Source organism: Clarias gariepinus, chromosome 6 (genome assembly GCF_024256425.1).
Source record: "Clarias gariepinus isolate MV-2021 ecotype Netherlands chromosome 6, CGAR_prim_01v2, whole genome shotgun sequence".
Taxonomy (NCBI): domain Eukaryota; kingdom Metazoa; phylum Chordata; class Actinopteri; order Siluriformes; family Clariidae; genus Clarias; species Clarias gariepinus.
Genome location: NC_071105.1, coordinates 15,104,554 through 15,129,638, shown reverse-complemented (window position 1 = coordinate 15,129,638; position 25,085 = coordinate 15,104,554). Strand labels below are relative to the sequence as shown.

At 39.3% G+C, this 25,085-nt stretch overlaps 1 protein-coding gene across 2 annotated transcripts in view; it reads left to right on the top strand.

Moving 5' to 3' along the window:
- tgfbr3 (transforming growth factor, beta receptor III) overlaps window positions 1-25,085 on the top strand; it is a 107,667-nt gene that overhangs the window by 55,576 nt on the left and 27,006 nt on the right. For both annotated transcript variants that reach the window (XM_053499584.1, XM_053499583.1), the window contains exons 4-9: window positions 646-783; window positions 10,891-11,074; window positions 15,415-15,577; window positions 16,131-16,278; window positions 21,856-22,045; window positions 23,811-24,103. In XM_053499584.1, the coding sequence (XP_053355559.1) occupies window positions 646-783; window positions 10,891-11,074; window positions 15,415-15,577; window positions 16,131-16,278; window positions 21,856-22,045; window positions 23,811-24,103 (1,116 nt within the window). The remainder of the gene's footprint in view (window positions 1-645; window positions 784-10,890; window positions 11,075-15,414; window positions 15,578-16,130; window positions 16,279-21,855; window positions 22,046-23,810; window positions 24,104-25,085) is intronic.

The window sequence follows — 25,085 nt, the reverse complement described above, 5'->3', positions numbered from 1 at the left end:
AGGGGTTTCTTTGACAGATTTTAACAAAAGAGCCAGTGTGTAAAAGTTAAAACGCCAGTACAGCCCACATAATTTTTTTTTCATTCTTCCCAACGGCATTGCTTTCTTGCAGTCACTCTGAGGTTATCAGGAAAGGGTTTGCATAAACAGCAACACAAATCTGCGATAAAAGAGAAGCAAGCAACAAGAGGTCTGCGGTAATTACGTGGGAACGGCCAACACAGCGAGCCTGCTCGTCAAAGCATGTGACGTCAAAAAGAAATGAGAGGAAAGCCTCATTTATACTAGTGTGGTTTAGGAGAGAGGGAGGGAGTGGGGGGGATTAGTTTATTTTCTTTACCAAGATATGATTGTGATCCAGTGTGAAACAGTGCTCCCTTACAGTAAACCTGGAAATAGAAATGGCTGTATTGTGGTTAGTGTCACCCGATGCTGAGTGTGATATATCAGTCCGGTAATTACGCAGATATGTTTATGTAGTGCATAACAGGGTAAAAATAATCCATCTTAAACTGGATGCTTTACATTTGAGACTCCATGTGTTCTTTTTGTGATTTGTGAAGCTTTTTCTTGTTACGCATATTCTCCTAGCCTACAGTATCTGCTCTTTCTTTCTCTCTAACTCTTCATCTCCCTTGTCTGCAGGTGGCGTTACATTTGCGGCCCATCCAGTCTCTATCCGTGCACCAGAAGCCGCTGATCTTTGTGCTCAACTCGCCCAAGCCTTTCCTGTGGAGGATTCATGCAGATAACCTGGCTCCCGGAATCAAAAGGGTCTTTTACGTAAGTCAAACTTTACCTTCTGTGTTATCTCTTCAGCTTGTGCACGATATCCATCTCTTCCTCCGCATAATGAATATAAACCAGCAGCTCATTCCAGGACAACACACAACACTTGGCGCTTCTAACACGAGCCCGTCTTCCCCTGGAAAACACATTCCCTAACACCTGCCTGCCATCTTTCCATTTGCTCAAAGCTGCATTCAGGTGCATTTCCCTAGAGGAAAAACACACAGACAGATACACAGATACACACTCAAGTACACATGACAGCGTGCCAAGGTAATCATCCATCCCAGACAGATGCCTGTTGTTTGCCTGATTGAGTCTGGCCGCGGCTCACAGGTTGGTATTGATTTGCCGCAGTCTGCAGACACTACCTGCACCCGGTGGCGGATGGTTAATTGTCAGAGGGTGTTGTGAAAGTTAGCTGGGTGCTGAGGTTTGGCCTTTAAACACTTTTACACTCCGTTTCTCTCCATCATGCTTTCCTTTTCCTGTTTGCCTCACAGCTGGAAAGAATCACAGTGGTACTACTTTTAAAGAAACACCCTTAATTGCAGTCTGCACTATATTTTTTGCTATCTTGGCATGACACTGAGATTTCCATTACGGCCACCCTAAAACTTTCACAACCTACCTTTAAAGATCTTACATCACATTTCACCTGTGACTTTATCTAAAGAAAGCAATTTAGAAAAGACTCGGCTGGTTTAAGAGATCAGCTGACCTCGGTTTTTTATCAGCATCACAGTAATTATATTCAAATGATCCTCTTAACCTAACAAGGCCCTCTGGACTCCTTTGTCCCAAATGACATCATAGAATGATTCAGGCCAATTTCTTTCCTCCCATTTTATTGACAGGGAACTAAACAGTTATTCGGTGGTTTTGAGCCATTCGAATAGGCCACTATATAGTACATATTCAGTAAAGCGGCTCTCCCAGTATAGAACGCTTAAAATGCAAATAGACTGACCAGGACATTTAGGCTTCAGCTTTCCTTTTCCTCAGGAGACTCGGTTCAATGAAGCTGGCTTTATGTCCTCTTCATTTCTGATGGATGCTGGCAAAAGCTTTCATCTAGCTGGCAGGTTGTGTGCAGTAATCATTTTCTGATGCACCTTAGCGTTACACCATAGCATTGCACAAGAATGTAGCGTTGGGAGTCTGTATTATTTCCATATGCGGCAATGTGCTCTGCTCAGCCGCCTCTTTCATGGACCGAGTTCAACTTGCTTGGAAAATTGGAAACAATACACAACACGTGCATCTAATCCTTGGCACATGTAATAATACCTTTAAAACATATTTGCTAACCGTCTTTGAGAGGAGGTGAGAAGAGGTCAAAAATTAAATATAATATAAATACATCCCTCTATCCACCATCTTGCTCCTTAGGAGGCATTGTGAAATCAGAAAACAAATGACGCAGGTTTTCACATCTGGACCTACAGAGAGGATTGACAGCAAAATTGACCTGCTGTGCGTGTGTATTCATGTTAAATAAAATTGGTATTTAAAGTGTATTTTTGCTGCATGTGGATAATTCAGGTAAATATTCAGTAATCTCATCTGGATACTGTTCCTAATCTATACCAGATGTGTACTGTACCTGCTGCCTTCATCATGAGGACTGACCTGTAATCATCCCAGCACTCTTATTCACAATATTAACATGCTTTCAACACACTTATTACTGTTTTACAGTTGTAGAATAGTAATGATTAATAATTACACTATGCCGTGTCACCAAGAAGAGTCTGGTTGCTCTCAGGGTTTTTTCTTCATGTCGCCTTAGAGAGTTATTTCTTACCACTGCCACCTCTGGCTTGCTCACTAGCGATCTAAATCTACATCTAGGTTTCCGTGAAGCTGCTTTGTCGCAATGTGTGTTATGAAAAGCACAATACAAATAAAAATGAATATGTAGCTTTAATAACTTTACAAAAATAGTATTTCTATTGAAAACATGACTCACCATCACAACAGATACAAATCAGCTATAATTGTGGCAGTGAAGGGTGTGTTTCAATTGTACTTTTCTTATATGCCATTTCCAGAGGCATAGCGGTAATAGGAAATGTTTCCATTTCCAGCCCGAGGGCTTCTCGGTAATTACATGGATACGTTCACATACACAATGCCCTGGCTCAGTGTCATATTCCTGGATGAATGCGGTTACACGCGCACATTGAGTGTACCTGATCTGTGTGTTTTGGCAGTCAGATTTGTTTTGACAGTTGGAGGGAGGGAGCGAGCGTTAGCCGTCTGCTCAGTTATGCTTAAATAAGTCTGTCTTGCTATGGTGCTGGTGACCGACAGCGGGAGACATCTTGTTTTGTGAGCAAGTTATATATTTTTGGCCCGTTTAATCCACCTAATCAATTCCATGCTCACCTGGGGATTCCTTCTCAGCATATAATAAGGATAACCTCCTTATCCTAGGGCTGGATGATTTGATCGAAAAATATTATTGTAATTCTTTTGACAAATTTTACGATTATCATATTGCAGTTATATTGCATAACTGCAATATGCAACTATTAAAAGTCCTATTTTGTCCTCAATCGTATTTACAGTACCAGTCGATTTATTTTTCTACAAAAATGAAACATATGGCATTAGTTAATTATGTAACAGCAAGTCAGCTGTTCTGGAATGGTTCTTGAAAGAACAGTATTGTCGAGTGCGTTTGCAAAACCCATCAAGCACACCATGATGAAACTTGCTGTCATAAAGACCATCCCAGGAAAGCAAGACCAAAACTTACCGATGCTGTAGAGCAGAAGTTCACTTAGGGTTCCTAACCTCAAATATTACCAATAACGGCATTCCAAATTAGAGCTGTCATGAAGGTTTTACAGAGCATAAGTAGCAGACACATATTAATATAAACTGTTCCAAGGTGATTTTTGCATATTTTCAATGCTTTAGCATTGGTGTACAGTATAGAAAGAAATAAAAAATCATGAAACATATACTTAAATTATTGAGAAACTCTACATAAATTGTCGACTTTGCTTATGTTGCCTGTAATAAATTGTAGATGGTCCATGCTGCGTTTTAAATGTTTTATGTTACTAATTGTGCAGCACTGCTTTATCCACTACTGACCATGTCCAGTGTTGTGCTTTATCCTTCTTGCTGCTCTGGGTTTCCTAAGCTCTTGGCATGAGTTTGTTCTCCAGAGTGTGAAGATGACATCACTCCGTTGAGGCATTCACACGCAGAATACTGTACAGTACCTCACACGGTACACTTCATAAATAGGATACCTAGAAGTCCTTTTCTTATTCAGCCATTTGTTCTTCAACTGTTTCCTGTTAAACACTTTACTTTTTAAGTAAGGTTGGAACTTTGACACTTTTATTGATTAAAACAATTAAAGTAGTAGCATTCTGGAGGGAAAGCTAGCTCATATTGTGAGAAAAAACAGAACGAAGAAAAAAGGAGTAGGAGAAAACGAAATGTACCTGTTTATAATTTATGCCGTTTATAAGTTAAGTTAATTGAAAAATGCTGGCTGTTCAGGATTAACACTTTATACCCTTTTAGATGTCCCTGGAGACCTCCTGTTGTTCTTTAAAAGTTTTTTTTTTTTTGACATCTGGCTATTCTCTACCAGTCCACATTTAGAGGTCCTAGCCCACAGAGGGCCAGCGCCACAGACAGGCGGCCTGGAGCCTGTACAGACCTGGTGAGCACAATGTTGGTGTTGGCCGCCACAATTGAGCTTCTCGCCTCTAGGAGAAAAGCCGGAATAACGCAGACCTCAATGTAAAACACGCTTCACAGACTTTCCTGTCTGTTGGGATGGAGACGTCGACATTGAAATTATACTGAAAGGAATCTTATCCAGGTTAAATGAGATGTGCAGAGAGTTTTGGAGTGTTGGTTGTAACCGAATATACAGTAGATCTGGCCTGGTTTATTATATGATGGTATGTTACTATATATGCCATTGCTGTTTAAGACATTTGATGGAAATTACGTCTTTGGCGTCATTTCACGAAACAACATTTGGCTGATTGATGTGTTTCCCTTTCTGTGTTTGCCAAGTAACTGTTTGCTTCATTTTTATTGCTCAGAGGACACTGCTAATTGAAACCATAGAGGCGCCAATATGTTTTGCCATTGATGTTTTGCCATTGATGTTTGTCCTTTTGCGGCGCTTGCATATAGTTGGTGTTGTTTACCACTCTGCAAGGCCTTGCCAGTTTACAGAAACACAAGCCTCTGAATCTGTGCCAGTGCCTTGGTTTGGCTTTTGTGAAGTGAGCGAAGCAATCTGGCACAAATATATTTACTGCATTTTGTCTTTTTGGCTTGTTGGGAGATATTTGTCACATCCCAAAACGTTTACATCTGGTATCAAGCACATTATCATTTTAGCAAGATGTTCGTGCTTTCTTGAGATTACTGCTTGGCGATAATTGATATAAACCATTCGGCCTGGCGTCTCCACTTATCCTGCACATATGGCAGTAATATATAGATGCTGATAGGCAGAATCCAGGAGACCCCTGTGAAATATGTGCTTTTAACGGTGTGGAGTACATAGTTTGTTTATTTTTCTTTTTTCCTGCCTTAAGACAACCTTCTCAGCTAATGACATTGTACTGGAAGAGCTGTTGCAGGGGGGAAAGCACTCTGTTTTAAATTTCATAGATGGGATTTAGATCCACTGAGAGTATCCCGAACCCAATGCGTCAGCAAAGATATTTCCATAATGTGCAAGTTAAGTGAACTACAAACGCGAAGGTTTGGATTGTAATACTGTAATGATAACTTCTCTTACTGTTTTAATTAGCAAAATCTAAATGTGTTTTCTGCATAGGTCCCTTTCAGATGAGAAAGGAAAAGCCCAGTGTAAAACCTGGTTCCTGTTGGTCCAGGAACTCTTTATATGGTCGATAAAGAGGGATAAATGTTGGATGAATGTTGGATGAATGTCACCTGAAGTACCGTGATATTTTAGTTAATATATATATATATATATATGTGTGTGTGTGTGTGTGTGTGTGTGTGTGTGTGACCTTCAGCTCCACGCTGAACCCCTGCAGAATGAGCAGCTGCAGTGTACCTTTCTGAAGGCGTGGTGTAATATTTCATAGGGTTGTATTTCATACTTGGAGCTGACTGTGGAACTGCCAGATGTCAGCTGTACTCGCTCCATCAGCACAAACAGATCAAAACACGTTTCCTCGCCTGCTCTGCATGGTGTGATCACACATTGGCTTTCCTAGGGTTGATAATTCCTTTCTGGACCCTGGACCAGGCTGAGGGTAATGGTCTCGTACGAGGCTAGCGGGATGATGTGAAGTTTCCGCTCCGCTCACCTTTGCAGACGTTAGCTGTGAGTCAGAGACCCCAGAGAGCGACTGCTGGACATTAGCTCAGAGTGCAGAGCTAGCCCAGCACTAAAGTGTTGTCTGGACCTGTTTACTGCCAGATAAGGGATAAACATTAAGATTTATAGCTGTTGTATAAGCTTGCAGTGAGACGCCAGACTCCTTCCTCCAACAGAGACTGTCAAGTACTCTCCAAAAACCAAAAGTTGTAAAGGTGTTGTGCACCGGTTTGCAAATAATCTGTCTTTTTCAATGTTTTGGGCTTATTTTCCGTCTCAACCTATTAAAACGTTTTAATATTCTTGATTATGGAGTTTATGTTGTGTTTACAGCTCTCTTGAACAAGCAACGTCTGTACAAGCAACGTGAAGTGAAGTTCAAGGGGTTGGAACCTTAAGTGAGCGTTGTGGACCAAGTGTGAATTTGAGGCAGGAGAATGGGATCATTGGAGCTTTTTTTTTAGCCTCAGTTACAGTAGTTGCTTCCTATGAGAAGTCCACACCACTAATTGTGAACAATAAAATAGGAGCATGGCTTTAATCAAATAGCTAACCTCAGTCAAATGCGTTACACCACAACGCTCCCAGACGTGTTAGATATGCAGGTGTTCAGCTTTGACTGATTTTAGGGATCTGACTGCTATTCCTGCAGTTTGTAATCGAGTGTGAAAACCGGATTGCTTAAGAAAAATATAATTGGCCGGTTGCAAACTGGATTCTTTAACACATGTTTCCTTTGTAGAGCATTTTTTTCTCTCATTTATTCATTGATGCATTGAGAACCTTAAAAGTATATATGCTCGTATTAAAACTCGAGCTCTTATAATCATCTTATGATGTGGTAAACTTTGACACCTTTTGGCATCTTGTATATACAGTATTTTATTCGATTTTTTTAGTTACCATAAAGATGTTGATGCTATATTTCCAACATGGAGCCTCTGTGTCACTTCTTGAAACTTGAATCAGCACTTAAAGTGTTGTTTACTGTCCCGGCAGTGCTTGGCAATCAGTTTGGTTTCCTCAGCACCTCAACAGTAAAATCCTGCCGAAACACATTCTATGTTTAATTAGCTTGGCTGTGTGACTTCATCAATGTCGTTAAAGTCAGTAGGACCTGGCTTTCAGGTCTATTCTTGCTTGCGTTACTAGACATTACTCAGAGGATTGTGGGGCTGCCAGGCTGTCAATCTGTAAGCTGGCATGGTGTTTGGATGGGTTTGAGGCTGAGGGGGGGTTCTATGGAGCAGAAACGTTTTATCTGAGCTTCAGAGTGGTCTTTAGTGCTTTCATATCGCTTTTAAGAATTCCTGAGGTTTGAAATGCGCCTCGAAACCTGGAGCTGATTTAGCGTCTCGGGCAGTTCTGCCTAATGCCTTGAGACTAATTACAGCCCTTATTCCTGCAATTAAATCGATAAACTCTGCTGCGCTCAGCGAGACGTGCCAGTTGATTTTTGAAGGTCTTTTCTATTCTATTTTTTCTTCCCTCCCCTATTTTTTTCCTCTGTGTCGTAAATGTATGGGCCCCACACTCCTTGCTCGGCCTTCTCCAGCTGTAGTAGACCACTAAAAATAACATGAGACGTAGACCCGAATTCTTCGACATCCTCCATGCTTTTCTCTTCCTTTATTATAATTCTCCTTTCTCGAAATTTATCGCCCCTGGCGAGGATAGCAGGGAGCCTTCCAGAGGTCAGGCAGATGTTCCTCTCTCACTCTCTCACTCTCTCACTGTTGCTCACTTTTAATTCTTTGCTGACACACAGACCCTTGGCTCAGGTTGGAGCAGACTCGTAGTCTCACTGAAGGAGTAAGAAGGCATCGCTGGAATCTTATATATGATCGTATATAAGGCAAAAGGTGATCTCACCAGCATGGAGGCAGTTGCTGATGCACCACCAGCAGGCAGACAGGAGTGGGGAAAGCAAGCACAGAGATGGAATAACCCTGAGCTGTCCAAGCTGTGTGTATGGCCGTGTGGTCTCATACAGTGGGGTTTTCAGCATATGTGATTGTTTATGTCTGTGAAGTGGAGCATATGTGTTGAGTCCCAAGTCTAAAGTCTGAAGGAAGACACATACTCCCAACCAGCTAAATTCTATCTGGCTATGATTTCCGCCTTACTCTAATCATAGCACAATTATTATTTCTGCTATTTACTGTATATGGTGCTTTTCTCATACATACTTTATATATATATAAATTATATTAAAAACCACAGATGCTGGTTGAAATTCATATGCATTTTTCAAGCACTCAAAGATCCAATCAATAAAGTTTGTCATGCTAGAGAATTTCTAAAAACAAAATAGTGTAGATATAGTGAATTGTTCCTGTGCTGTAATATTCTGTATCAGCATTTAAAGAATGCCTCTTGTCCAATCAAATTACTTAGTCATAACTAACTGTTGTATAATACTCAATAGACTGCAAGATGAAGTGCGACATGTGTGTTATCCCTTTGTTCAGGATTTTTTTGGACAAACTGTGTCTTTTATATTTAATGCTAAGATAAAAGTTATCTGTACAAGGTGTCACATTTGTATGATATTTCTAACATTGTTAACGACATTACTGTGAAAGTGTGATGGAGAGAGGAGCGTAAAGCCGTTCAAACATGTGCAGGACAGATGGCGCAGTACTGACACCACAGTACATGAGCTCTGTCCCTGGACTGATTGGTACTGTTCAGCTCATACACACACATTTACACATACCATACCAAGAAGTGACAGCAAGTTATTGTTGTTATAAGGATCAATCAATTCAGAGTTTAAGCAAGATAAGTATCACAAGGAAAGTTGTTAAATGCAGTCTAGGTTTAAAGGGCCACAGTGTTTACATGGACAATTTTTCTTCATTCCGATTAGAAAATCCAACTTAACTGTTTACATGAAAGCTGATCTGATAAGATGTTCGTTTACATGTCAAGGCACTTAATCAGGATATAAATAGCTTCTGCCCGCTTTGAAGCATTTAATCTGCTGAAAATATAACAGAAGAAGTATTTTTTTTCTTCAGTTTTAAGGTTAGGTTTTCCAACAAATCCTGCATTCTGTGTTATGATTGGTAACAAACATTCAGTCGCATCTATGATTGGTTAGATGCTTTACTACGTATGAAGTACGGGAACCAGTCAGTGCCTCTTGCTCAGCCAGAGGGCCAGTGGATGAAAGTAAACACAGGTGGGAGAGAGTTCTTCTCACAAAGTTTATATGTCAGGAATAGAAGCTAAATTTATCTCCTGGAAAACTGTTAAATAATGAGTCAGGCATGCACAGAAAGAATACATTTATTTCGACAAGAGAGAAAAATGCTTAGATCAAGGGTTTTTGCATGGGTATTATTTACCTTCCAAATTGAATATCAAAGGTTTACACATCGCCCCTCTTATTCCTACAGAAAATTCTGATTGGCCAGACTTTTCCATCTCAGGTGTTTACATAATGTGTTTTTATTCAGATTCCGCTGTTATTCCCATTATTAGTGATCTAAATCTTTCTAAATCCACCTAGATATGATAATCCAAAAAATCTAAATATAATCCAAAAGCGAGGCGAGCAGAAGAGGGCCAAAAACACACAAACTGGTGATTGAAATGGCTCAAATGTACTGTATATTAACAAGGGAGGATACCACACAAAGTACTTTAATGAACAGAGGGTGTTGACAGGTGAGTGTAGGTACATTACAACTGCAAAAGTTGTGTGCGGACCGGATGGTCCTCTGTGGTGACCCCTTAACGGCATCAGTCGAAATATAGTTACTAGTACTTAATGTTATTTATACACTATTAGTTTGTGTGTATTTACTGTTTCTACATTCTTCTGATCACTGGTTTAGTAATAATATTCTGATCTCACATACACCCTACAGTAGATGAAGTGTTCAGTGAGTGACAGGTGAGTGTATTGTAAGCCATTTCGACCACATGTCTGTCAGCCTGCTTGATGACCAGCTGTGTTATATAATTTAAAAAAAATAGATGCCTTATTGAGCACATGTGTGAAAATTTGGAGAATAGCTTTGGAGAGGCTTTCAAATACCAATCAGAAGTCAGTCAAAATGATGTCTGCTGGCAGTGGAAGATTTAAGTTTGGAAAGTCTGTTATATTAAAATAACAAAACAAACAAAAAAAAAAGGCCTCATCCTCATTTATTGCTTATAGCCTCTAAATTTTATGGGCTAAAATTTCTCTTGCTGTAAAACTTTTGCATCGACCCAGCGTCCGTTTTATGGACATATCTTTATCAACAAAGAAATCTTTGTTTCTAGATGTCTTGAAAACCTGCTCCACAAGCCCAATAAAACAGATCTCCGTCTGCATTGTAAATCAGGACTCTTTTCACTGCCAAAGCTGCCCTCTGTCTCTCTAACATACTGCCTTGTGTCAAAATCAAATCTGATATTGAATAATGACTTGCTGTTCAAGCGTTCGTTCACAAGGGAAGCAAATCAATATATTAGCCGTGTGAGAAATCTATCTGAACGTCCTTTTTGCATAGTGTTCACGTTGTATAAGTCAGTATTACATTCAAAAACTGAAACTTGTACATTCATAAAATGAAGCGTAATTAACTGCAAACCAGTGTGCATTGTGCATTACATAGATGATATTAAGAATAATCTAAATGATTTACAAACTGCATGTTGGTATAAATTCTCACAAAACAAAAACAGTGGCAAAGGTTAAAAATGTACAATATATACAGTACAATCTGGGTTGACTAATCTCTGTCTTTTCTCTCTCTCAGGTGACAGAGAGCTCTGTTGTCCAGTTTGAGGAGAGAAATCTGTCTTTCTCTTCTGAGGTGCACACAGAGACGTTACCACATGGAAACGAGCACCTGATGTCCTGGGCCAAACGCCAGTACCGTGCCATCACATCCTTTACCGAGCTCAAGATGACCCATGATGTCTATGTTAAAGTGGGAGAAGGTGTGTATACGTGTGTGTAAAAGTTCTAAAGAGATTATTATGCCTAGCCATAAAAGTGCATATTTTCACGCCACGTGCCGTGTCCCACTAAACCCTAATCAAAGCAGCACTTTTGCTAATTTGCTCTCAATGGCAGCCATTGACGGTGTGTGTAATAACTGAGCCCGAGAGTAATAAAGTAACTCCCAGTGAGCCTCAGGCAAGTCTCTCTGATCGACACAGGCGAGCATACAAGACCGTTAAATTCTCTTTCATTTCTCTCGTTCTTAATTTGCAGTTATATTTGCATTTAACTTTTAATTTTACTGCAGTTAAAAAATAAAGGGCAATAAACAGGCATGTTAGAAGAAGTAAGTGAGTGAGTGAGGCACTGAATACTCTCGCAAGGCTGGACTGTGTGTTCTGCCAAATCTGTCCAAATCACAGAGCGAGAAAGAGAAGGAGACATTGGTGTAAGTAGTGGAAAGAATCTAACCTAATGTGTAAAATAAAAAAGTGGATGAGGCGGAGGAAAAAGGAAACCACACTGTCCGAACTATGGACTACCAGGAAATTCTGCAATTCTCTGCTAATGAAGTAACGCAGAATTAAGATCTCGGCCAAAGTTAGCTGCTTGCCTGCTGACATTAGCCACAGAAGGAAAATTGGCCGTTTCTCAAAAGAAACTGTTTAGATGAATTAAACTAAGCTGTCTGAGGGACATGTGGTGGTGGAAAGTAGTGATTACCACAGAAAAAGAGCATGCAAGGGTGCACAACATCTCCTGTGTTTCTCAAGTCAACATCAACATTTAATCTGTCTGATTTGTTCTCTGTTTAGGTCGTAGTTGCATGGTCACATAGGAATCAACAGGCCACACTGCTTGCAAATATCCACTGTTTGTCCATGCTTTCTAGCACCATCGAAATGCTGCTTAGACCTGAACTGAAGATACTCACCATTAGTCTCACCATTAGACGTACCCTATTTTCTTCTAGTTTGGTAATTTGCTCGTTCCTAACCACTACCTTACTCTCCCCTTGTTCTCTTCCCACTTAGACGCCAACAAGCAACTGTTGAAAGTAATCGCTTGCACTCTGTTCTACTGTACAGTATATGTTCCTTATCTTTAAAAGTGTAGTATGTTTACAATCCTGATCCAAAGTCACTTTCCACTTTAAATGAACAAAGCAAAGAAAAGGTGTGAGCAAACAGGAAATATTGGGCTGTTTTTTTTATGGTTTTTAATGGTATGTAATTAATCTTACACTGGGGCAAAAAAATATTTGGTCAGCCACCAATTATGCAAGTTCTCCTACTTAAAAAGATGAGAATGGCCTGTAATTTTCATCCTAGGTACTGTACAGTATACCTCAACTATGAGAGACAAAATAAGGGGGAAAAAATCCAGACAATCGCATAGGAAAGACGGTAGGATTTTTAAAGAAAATATTTGCAAATTATGGTGGGAAATAAGTATTTAGTCACCTTCAAACAAGCAAGATTTCTGGCTCTCATACCCCCTTAACAACTTTTTTAAGAGGCTCCTCTGTCCTCCACTCGTTACCTGTATAAATAGCATCTGTTATCAGTAAAAAAGACAACTCCACTATGCCCAAAAGAGCTGTCAAAGGACACCAGAAACAGAATTGTAGACCTGCACCAGGCTGGGAAGACTGAATCTGCAATAAGTAAGCAGCTTGGTGTGAAGAAATCAACTATGGGAGCAATGATTAGAAAATGGAAGACATACAAGAGCACTGATAATCTCCCTCGATCTGGGGCTCAAATCCTGCAGTGCCAGGCGTGTCACCCTGTTTAAGCCGGTACATGTCCAGGCCCATCTGAAGTTTGCTAGAGAGCATTTGGATAATCCAGAAGAGGATTGGGAGAATGTCATATGGTCAGATAAAACCAAAAGAGAACTTAGTGTTTGGAGGAGAAAGAATGCTGAGTTTTATCCAAAGAACATCATACCCACTGTAAAGCAGTGGAAACATCATGCTTTGGGGCTGTTTTTCTCCAAAGGGACCAGGATGACTGATCCGTGTAAAGAAAAGAATGAATAGGGCCATTTGTCGTCAGATTTTGAGTAAAAACCTCCTACCATCAGCAAGGGCATGGAAGATGAAATGTGGCTGGGTCTTTCAGTATGACAATGATCCCAAACACACCGCCCGGGCAATGGAGGAGTGGCTTTGTTAGAAGCATTTCAAGGTCCTGGAGTGGCCTAGCCAGTTTTCAGATCTCAACCCCATAGAAAATCTTTGGAGGAAGTTGAAAGTCCATGTTGCCGAGCGACAACCCCAAAACATCAACAGGAATGGGCCAAAATACCAGCAACAGTGTGTGAAAACCTTGTAAAGACTTACAGAAAACGTTTGACCTCTGTCATTGCCAACAAAGTATTGAGATGAAATTTTGTTATTGACCAAATACTTATTTTTCACCATAATTAGCAAATAAATTCTTTCAAAATCCTACAATGTGATTTTCAGTTTTTTTTTTATTATTATTATTTTGTCTCTCATAGTTGAGGTATACCTATGATGAAAAGTACAGGCCTCTCTTATCTTTTTAGGTGGGAGAACTTGCAAAATTGGTGGCTGACTAAATACTTTTTATTTATACTCTTTTATTTCCTTGAATAAACAGTGCTGTGACTGGAAAAAGGTTGATGACAGACCAGTGACGTGCTCACTAACCACAGCATCGGCTATAAGATCGCAAGAGCTCCGAATACTCTGACTTTCTTAACAGTAAACCCCAATAGGCCACTTATATTCATCATTTCTCATCATGTTGGCTTCAAGCTTAGATTCTTACCCAAACAGCTAACTCTTACTAGCTTTTGGTTAAATTTAGCAATGTGATGTGTGTTAACTAAACAGACAAATCGGGCTAACTTTAAGATGTAGCTTAAGCAACTTGGGTGAGCGTAAAGCTGTAATGTTTCTTCACTTGACCGAGAGATTTTCAAGTGGTGAGAACAGTGGTGTGATTGTGACTACTGATGCATTTAAGTGGCTTTATTTAGTCCAGTTAAACACTTGTGTCGTGTTATTAAGGAGTTTGGCTGTGATTTTAGACTTTGTGTTTATCACTGCAGGAGAGCTCTGTCTTGAATGTCCTACTGGTCCCTTTGTAGCTCAGCGTGAGAGTGGGACATGTTTCCGATCTGTTTTTTTTACAAAGTGCAGGCACCTCAAAGAGACAGGAAGGTCCAGAGTAGGAAGAGAGGTGCCAACCTTTCAGTTAATATACGCTGTCTTTGTGCACAGACAAAAAGCTGGCTGTCCAAATAAGGACAGGATTTGTTTCTTAGTGTCTCTTACAGTCTTTTATTGTCTCCTAAAGTATTTTACTCTGTCTTAGAGATTAAATTAATAAAATGTTCTTGATCCTCTCTTTGCACTCTTTTAATATCACTCTCATTTACACTCATTCTAATATTTCAAAGTTTCTCTCTCTCTCTTTCTCTCTCTCCCTTTCTCTTACTCTCATCACTTCCTTACTCACTCATACTAGCTGGGTTGTCTTCATTAACTAATTGTCTTTTTTTTTTACTCAAAAGTAGTGAAAAAGGTTTTTACCTATCATGACTTGAGGAAAATACTGTATGCAGTTAAATGTGAGAGACAGCAAGCAACCAGTTCCACATGTACCGAAAGGACAGAGAATTAATAGATCAGGTCAGCCAAGAAAAGAAAATTACACAATTTTGATCAGCGCAGACATTGCACACGGAACAGTCCTTTAGTAATCGTCTACTTACGGGTGGAGTGGGGAAAATAGTCAGTTCTGTGGATCATCAGCTTTCATTTTAGATGAGCTGCAATAGCTTCAGTACTTGGGGTCTAATATTCAACCCATATGTCTGTAGGTTGGGACACAACAGCTGGATTGATATATTTATCACTGTGTTTGACATGTATCAGTTTGTGTCCTGAGTGTTCTTAATGCCCCAGAGCTGTAGAATCGTGTTTCAGAGAGAACTAGAAAAATAGGCATCTATTTATTAGGTTTTTGTAAAGGTTTTAAAATCCAAATTAAAGCTTGGCCTATACGTACATGCTTCTTAACAGATGAAAAATTTGTGACTGTGATAAGTATTAAGCTTCAGTAAATACCTGTATATTGATCAATTAAGTTTTTATAGTTTTATTAAAGTTATCATTCTTCTTTTCACTGTATTTATTAATTTTATTTATTTAATAAATTAATTGGAAAAAGGTGGCTAAAATAATCATATATATATGTATATATAATATCTGTATGTCTATTTTATTATTTAATACAATTTTAGTCTTACTTTTGGCATGGTCTTATTTTAACCTTCATTTGTGCACAAAACATTTCAGACCCAGTATTTTCTGATACCTGCAAAATCGACAACAAGTTCCTGTCGCTGAACTACCTGGGGAGTTATGTCCAGCCTCAGGCATCCACTGGATGTGTCCTCTCTGGTCCAGATGGTGATCAAGATGTACACATCATCGAGCTGCAGGCCCCGAACTCCAGCAGGTGAGGGTATGAAAGGTGAAGTGTCAAAGCATAGAACTGGTATAATCTCGCTATCCTGACTAAGGATACTAGTAAGTGAAAGTAACTGGAAGATTGTAAGTTTAAAGCACAGGGACTGAAAAAGATCCATTATTGGTTCATTGAACAAAACCCTTAAGATGCGGTAGTTCGACTGTACGGATTGGAGTCTGCAGGTAGAAGAAGTTACATTTATTTGATTTTTAAATTGAACCTGGTGTAATTGTTTTAAACCTCTACTGCTATCTTAAAGTCTAAACTGAACTGTGTAAAGTGTTATATCCTTATAAAAAATTGCTCTCTCGTCTTAGTGCTCTGATTACACAACAATGACTCAGACATCCCAGAAAGCTTCCCGAGATATTGCCAAGATTGACTAATAGTATTGCGTCAAGTGGTGTGTTGCGCATATGTCCTGCTTTTTCTGGGAAAATGGCCAGAGTTTTAATCAGTTGGCCAGACGCAAACAGTGAAGACATTTTTCTGTTGCACTTTCTTGATATATCTTTCTCTTTCGTTCTGTTTTTCTGAGCAGTGCGTTGCAGGTGGATGTGACAGTGGATTTAAGGCCAGTGGAACCAGAAATCCCGATGCATCGTAACATTGTCTTGCTACTCAGATGTGACAAGTCTGTGAACTGGGTGATCAAGGCCCATAGTATCATTGGCAAACTGCACATAGTGGTATGTAGGCATGTTTATCTCAAATGTATTTATGCAGTCAAAACCAGACAACCTTATTTTACCATGCCGTTATTTGTTCAAGGAAAATTAAGCCAAAAAAAAAAATCATGCAGGCAATACTAAGTACCCTCTTACTGCTTCCACAGGATTTAAGACGGTAAGTTACAGCCAGGTTCTGCTAATCATCAGCCCTTAATTAATAGATTATTAGCAGGTGTGCAGAGCTCTATAAAAGCAGAAGTTTTGGCGGTTTGTTGGTTTGAAGCATGCAAGTGTGTGTTAACTTGTTGCCAGCTGCATTGTCCAGAGAATAAAGCAATGGTCTTTGAGAAGCAATTGTTGCTGCACATCAATCTGGAAAGTGTTATAAAACCATTTTCAAACAATTTGGAGTTCAATGTTCTACCGTGAGAAAGATTATTTACAAGTGAAAAGCGTTTAAGTCAGTTGCCAATCTTCCCAGGAGTGGACGTCCTAGAACATTCACCTTAAGGTCAGACTGTGCAATGCTCAGAGAAATACAAAAAAAAAACACCAAAGCCCTACAGTATATCTTGGACCTCACAGTTCTCATTGATCTTATTAAATATTAAAGAACATGACATCACAATTAGAAGAAGAGCGAAAAAGTAAGATTTCCTTATTTCCTTGTTTCTGTAAAGAACAGTTAAGTGTGTCCCATGGAAAGATAAGACCAAAGTAAAGTTGTTTGGCCTTAATGCCAAGTGCCATGTTTGGGGAAAACAAAACAGCATTTCAGCACCAACACCCCATACCCACTGCTAAGCATGGCATTGGAGGGGCGATGATTTGGGCTTGTTTGTTTAAAGCACACAGCCACAGGACCTTTTGCTGTCATTGATTTGACCATGAGATCCTCTGTATTCCAGAGTGTTCTAGAGGCACATGTGAGGCCATCTGTCTGACATGTAAAGCTTGGTAGAAATTTGGTCATGCAGCAGGCCAATGACCCAAAGCACACCAGTAACTCTATATCAGAGTGGCTGAAAAAGATGAAAAAAATCATGGTTTTGGAATGGCCTAGTCACAGTCCAGACCTCAACCCAATTGAAATGTTGTGGTTGGACCTTAACAGAGCTGTAAATAAGCAAATTCCCCAAAACCTCAATGAACTGAAGCAATGTGGTAAAGAAGAATGGACCAAAAAACGATGTGAAACACTGATAAAGTCAGACAGGAAACAATTACTTCAAGGTATTGCTGCTAAAGGTGGACCTACAAGATATTGAATCATGAAAGTTGCCCACGTGGTTTTTTTTTTTATTTTTTGGCTTCATTTTTGTTAAATAAATAATGACATGGTGAAAAACCTCATATGTTGTTGTTTATCTGAGGTTGTATTTGCTTAATACTGACCCACGACCTCTTATGATTTTTATTAGGTTTTTACACAAACACAAAAAAAAAAAACAGAATCAAAAGAGGGGGATTTACTTTTATATGTAACTGTATTTGCTGATGTGATGTAGGACAAAGCCTGACTTACTGTTATTATTAAATGTGAACAAAAGAATTAACTGGACCGGTGGACTAGTGTCCCAGCCAATGTGCCCAGTCCTCCTGGGATAGTTCCTGGATTTACTGTGACTTTATTCAAGGTAAACCAGTTACTAAAGATGTCATGTATGGATAAGGAAAAATAAACAAGATAAGTGATCTTAACTTATGTGCCTATGGAAAATGTGCCTGAGATACAGTAGACTTTCATTACTTAAAAGCAAACTTTGAACATGTAAGCTAATTAACTACATTTGCAGCAAGGTGTGAATTTACCCATGTCGTATTCACAAACTATATTAGAATAACTTTGTATTATTATTATTATTATTATTAATCACTTCTCTTCAGCACAAATAATACTCTGATATGCAAGAGCTTTAACTATGCATGTAATCAGCAAACAGCCCTGAGTAGAGTTCTTCATTTCTCTTTGACTACCGAAGTTACTTGATGGGAGTTTCATGACTTGTTTGGACCAAGACAACACTGACAGGCATCAAATCTGTAAACCTGTTTTGACTTCTGACAGTCACTCTTGTCTTTGTGTAGCAGGCAGACAGACCATGAACACTGATAGAAAGATGAATTGTGACAGGCCCACAGGCGTGCTGCATGTTGAAATCTTTTGCTGATTTCTCTTTAAAACTCTTTCTCCTCTGGCTAATGTCTACGCAGTCTACCAACGTCCGGCCTTATTTGCAGTTCTGTAGAATTATGATCCTCTGTTTGAAGTTTTCTGAAAGATTAATCCACTCAGGGATATTGCGATCATGACTGCCTTGTGTGGGGAATTACCGTCATGGATCAAGATAGACAAGAACATCTGTCTGGATTACAAATAAAGAAAATTTTTGGTTATAGGACAAGTTTTCTAATTCAAATGATTCTCTTCGGTACAATTACAAAATGCTGATTTTTAATGTAAACAAAGGAAGGAATTTCTGAGAAACGATGAACATGAAATTAATCATTTTGTTCATTTTGGAACTTGGACAATAACCTTAATAAAACAGAATCAAAAATCAGTAAGGCAATATTGTATGATGATATTCTCATTCTCCAAACCTGAGTTAGAAAAAAAATGTACAGACAATGTAATAATAATATTTGTCATAAATAAGTTTATGTATTTTTTCCACAAATTAGTATATTTCAATCAGTTCATCTTAGAGCTTTATTACTTTTGTCCATTCTCTGGACAATGTGGCGTAAAACCTTTGGAGTTTTTTTTGTAGTCCGATTCAAATGTGTTTTTCAAATGTGCGATTCAAAAAATGTCGACTTCACTGGCATTCTCAATGCACATATGTTAAAAGATAGCCGTGACAACCTCTGTGTACAAGTTTTGCACATTTTCAGATGCAGAAAAATTTGTGCTCTCCTACTTATAGCAGCTTGAGCCAGCACCATCACTGGCTGAACCTGATAGTCCAAATGGCTGTATCAGTGCAACAGAGGACTAGGAAATGTCAACACGTAGCAGGTTAAGCTACTCCAGACTGTATGTATGAGTCTGTGTGAATTGGCCACTGTGTTCCTGGACAAGAGGAGAATGCCAGCTATGCATGTGATATGATATCCTCATAAACTCAAAGCCCTGCTACTGTGGGCAGACTGGTGGCGGGTGTGAGAAAATTAGCGTGGGAAATGAAGGTTTATAACCCACAGTTTTAATCAAATTGCCAACAGAGGACAAACAGGAACAACAAATGTGCAATGCCTCTGTAATCCAATATATTGAACCCTGTCCAGATGCTAATTAACAAGATTTTGAAATGCAGTGTAAGTTTATGTTCGGTACAATGATGTGCATTTACAGCAATGTGCATGAGTTATTATCTGTTGCTATAAGTTTCAAAGCTCTAGGGAATGTGTATTGTGTATTGTTCTTAGTTTTTGTTTTTCTAACTCTCTTTCTGTCTAGTAAAGTTGAACCTTGGATTACAAGCATAATTAGTTCTGGAAGCGGGCTCGTATTTCAAAACACTTATAATCCAAATTGAGTTTTCCCATTAGAAATAATAGAAACTCAAATTATTAGTTCCACAGCCCCAAAAAATAAGTACATACTTTAAAAAAGTAAAGTGCAGGCGCTGCGTATGTGTGTGTGTAAAGCTAAAGTAAGGAGCCCCTCCCCCTCTCCCCCTTCCCGTTACCCTTCTCCAGTCTTTTCACAACTGACACACGCACACAGCGTGCACACAACGTGCACACAACGGAAACACTGTTTTATCGGAAAAATAAACAAGAAATCTTTCTAATGACACTTGATTGAGCGACACACTGAAGGAGTCACTGCTGTAAAGTGAAAATAAAACAAATTAACCTGCACTTTACCTTTGAAAAGAATCGCGGCAGAGCAGTGTTTCTGTGTAGAGCAGAGAGAAAGAGTGTGTATGACTGTGAAGGCAAAAGTAGAAGGGGTCTGTGTGTGTGTGTGTGTGTGTGTGTGTGTTTGTGTGGATCTTTAACCTCTCTAATGAGACTGGCTTTTGCTTTACATGCGCGCTGTACACACAGACATGCAGACACAAATAAAATATGTTTTACGCGCACACACGTTGTCACAGTGTTAGAGTAAACAGTACACGCATGCATGAATGTTGATTATACCAGAAAGAGACGCGCACTAAGACACAGCAGGGGAGACGATTACCCACAATTTCCTCAGCGCAAGAGAGAGAAATAACATTGGCTCAGTCGTGATCAAGTGATCCTGATGTGTGATACATGATACTCGGTACTCGTAAACCAAGCTTGTTAATTTTCCAAGTTAAAATTTATTTTAAATCTTTGCTTGTCTTGTGGAACACTCGCAAACAGCGTTACTCGCAATCCGAGGTTTCACTGTATTAGAAAATATACATTGGACAATGAAACTGAAACACCTGGTTTAAGACCACAATAATTTATTAGTATGGTGAAGGGCCTCCTTTTGTGGCCAATACAGCATCAATTCGTTTTTTTTATTTTGAGCCATTTTCCTTGCAAAATAGTGGCCAGGTCACTATGTGATGCTGGTGGAGGAAAACATTTCCTGACTCGCTCCTCCAAAACACCCCAAAGTGGTACAATATTTAGATCTGGTGACTGTGCAGGCCATGGGAGATGTTCATCAAACCACTCTTTCACCAGTCTAACTGTGTGTATTGGTGAATTCTCATTCTGATACACGGCACTGTCTTTAGGATACAAATGTTTGAACCATTGGGTGCACATGGTCTTCCAGAATGGTTCGATAGTCCTTGGCATTGACGCGCCCATCTAGCACAAGTATTGGGCCTAGGGAATGCCATGATATTGAAGCCCATATATTGATCCACCCTATGCTTCATTCTGGGCATGCAACAGTCTGGATGGTACACTACTTTGGGCTTCTCCACACCGTAACTCTCCCGGATGTGGGAAAGACAGAGAAGGTGGACTCATCAGAGAACAATATATATTTAACATTGTTCACCGCCCAAGATTTTTGCTGCTGGCACCATTGAAACCAATGTTTGGGAAAGGTTTGGCTATAGCAGCCCGGCCATGTACATTGACCCTGGGGAGCTCCAGACAAATAGTTTTGGTGGAAACAGGAGAGTTGGGTTAGCACCCGTACATCCCTTTCAAACAGCTTCCTCTTGCATCCACAGTTACTCCTTTTGGATGTGGATCGTCCTTTTTGGTGGTCTGCTGACATTAACCTGGATACCGTGGCTTTTGATACATCACAATGATTTACTGTCTTGGTCACAAATGTGTCAGTGGGATGCGCACCAACAATTTGTCCTGTTTTGAACTCTGATATATCATGTCATGTGCATTGCAATATTTTAAGCAAAACTGTGCTATTACTCTGCTAATTAAACCGTCACACTCTGCTCTTTCTGGTGGAATGTGCAATCAATAAACATTGGCCACCAGGCTGGTCAAATTTAGCCATGAAACCTCCGACTAAATTTGCCAGTATTTCAGTTTTATTGTCCAACCCATGTATATGTATATATATATATATGTAGTGTACCCTGTTTAACCTTAATTTAGAGCTTTTTTTTCTTTTTAATACTACAGACATCAGACAGCGTTAGCCTGAATGCTAGTACTGAGCAACTGATGCAAGTGACTAAGGCGGTGAAGCAGAAGCTGCCTGCAGGAGCCCAGGCTCTGATCCAGTGGGCTGAGGAAAACAACTACAACCCCGTCACTTCCTACACCAACACCGCCGTGGCTAACATATTCCACCTGCGTATTAGAGAAGCAGGTACTTATATTGATTACATGAAGATTACATAGATAATCCACTGTATCTCTGGGGGGTCAATATGTAAGAGACCACACTTTAAAAATTCTAAATCTGGGTTTCATTTTAAATGGAAGTGACTTTGTTATATTGACAAATTTGTAATTTTTGTCTACCATTGACATTGGATTTGATCAAAGTTGGATCCAATGTGCAGAGTCTTAGTGAGCTCACTGTTGACAAATTGTCAAAGCATACTAGGGGAACTACTATATATATATATATATATATATATATATATATATATATATATATATATATATATATATATATATATTCAGCCACCGATTGTGCAAGTTCTTCCAGTTAAAAAGATGAGAGAGGCCTGTAATTTTCATCATAGTTATACCTCAAATAAAATAAGAAAAACAAATCCAGAAAATCACATTGTAGGATTTTTAAAGAATTTATTTGCTAATTATTATGAAAAATATTTGGTCACCTACAAAAAAAAAAAAGAAAGCAAGATTTCTGGCTCTCACAGACCTGTAACTTCTCCCTTAAGAGGCTCCTCTGTCCTTCACTCGTTACCTGTATTAATACCATCTGTTATCAGTATAAAGACACCTGTCCACAACCTCAAACAGTCACACTCCAAACTTCACTATGGCCAAGACCAAAAAGCTGTCAAAGGACACCAGAAACAAAATTGTAAACCTGCACCAGGCTGGGAAGACTGAATCTGCAATGGGTGAGCAGCTTGGTGTAAAGAAATCAACTATGGGAGCAATGATTAGAAAATGGAAGAAATACAAGACCACTGATAATCTCCCTCGATCTGAGGCTCAAATCCTGCAGTGCCAGACGAGTCCCCCTGCTTAAGCAAGTATAGTCCAGGCCCGTCTGAAGTTTGCTAGTGAGCATTTGAATGATCCAGAAGAGGATTGGGAGAATGTCATATGGTCAGATAAAACCAAAAGAGAACTTAGTGTTTGGAGAAGAAAGAATGCTGAGTTTTATCCAAAGAACACCATACCTACTGTGAAGCATGGGGGTGGAAACATCATGCCAGGTACCAGGATGACTGATCTGTGTAAAGGAAAAAATGAATGGGGCCATGTATCGTGAGATTTTGAGTGAAAACCTCCTTCCATCAGCAAGGGCATTAAAGATGAAACATGGCTGGGTCTTTCAGCATGACACTGATCCCAAACACCCTGCCTGGGCAACGAAGGATTGTCTTCATAATAAGCATTTTAAGGTCCTGGAGTGGCCTAGCCAGTCTCCAGATCTCAACCTCATAAAAAAATCTTTGGAGGAAGTTGAAAGTCTGTGTTACCCGGCGACAGCCCCAAAACAGCACTGCTCTATGGGAATGGGCCAAAATACCAGCAACGGTGTTTGAAAACCTTGCGAAAACTTAAAGAAAACGTTTGACCTCTGTCATTATTATTTACTTATCTATCAAGTATTGAGATGAAATTTTGTTAGTTGACGTATACTTATGATGAAAATTACAGGCCTCTCTCATCTTTTTAAGTGGGAAAACTTGCACAATTGGTGGCTGACTAAATACATTTTTGCCCCACTATATATATTCTTGTGTAAGTATTTTAACAATTTTTCATTCCATTCAATTAATTTGTAATTAAAACTATTTTACTACATTAAAAAATAATTTTATTTCTTACACATGATTTTGAGTGCGTGAAATGATTGAGGAGTGAGTGAGTGAGTGATAACCGTATAATTCTATGACTTAAGATACTATTTCTTTTCCTTTCAGTTAAAGGGTTTCCGTCCTCTACAGAAGTGTTTGGTATATTAGAGAGCATGTTCCCCCCAGATCTTTCTATCCTTCGAAACACCGACTCTCATGAACAAACCCGTCCCGACCTGCCCTTCTTCTTTCCTCCGGGTGGGGACTATAATCCATCCTTTCCGTTCTCAACTTCTTTGGAGGAGCAGGAGTTGTCACGTCGGGGTCCTGAGGAGCACCGTGGAACTCTGAGTGGGCTTCTCAGCGTGCAGTGCGAGGAGAGCAGGATGTTGGTCAGCATTGACAAGGAGAGCCTGCAGGTAACCACTATAAATATAGAACATTATAGTTCAGGTATTATAAATATGTGAAAAATAATATCCATGCAGAAAAAACATGCAAGCATGTGCCAAGATTTCAGTATACAGCCATCATTAAAGCTTACTGCACATTAAAAATAGGAAGTGAGTTGTAAAAAAAAAAAAAAAAAGCAGGATTGCCGCACTGCAATCATTTCATTACTGGCTGGAATTAAACATCCAAAAATCTTCAGATTGTGAGCAGCATCTCTAGATTTCAACTCGGCTGGAGCCAGGTGTGGGTACAGATGTTCTTCTGATGGGTACAAAAGTTCTCGCTTAAAGGCATATCCTTTTAGTTCAGGGTTGAACATCTGATTCAGAAGGCAACCAGTAAGCGAGACTATAAAAACCTTAAAAATGTTAAAGCACTGTGCCTTGGATTGCAACAAAAAAAAAGATCATCTTATAAATTGCCAATTGCAAAAGTCTGTTTTTGTCCCATACCATACTTTAACCTGTTATAGGGCACTGATTGAAATATTTGGATATTCAATTTTACATTAATACATCTTTTCCCAAGAACTTTTTTTACCTTGTGAGTTTTTTTTTTTGTTTTTTTTTTTTACAAAGTTTGGCTTTAAAGCTAAATGCATGTATGGTAAATATGTGCATAAATACAGGTATCAAATGTGGTTCTTCGTCCGATTTAGAGTTAATGTACAGCATGACAGTATACAGTAGCATAAAGACATGCTATTATTAATATTTCTGATTTCCTGATTTCCTTATTCTAGGATATGTAACTGATTTAGAAATGTGAAATAGTACTTGTAGTGTATTTCACACTGATGCATTCAAGTGAAAAGTCACTGATGGAATTGGGGAAATTTTATAGTAAGCTACATCTGTTGCTGCTGACACACTTTTTCACTCATCGACTCACTGGAACATCCTGTATTTCTTCTCACATAGGAAGCTGTGTGAATATTCCCAGAATTTG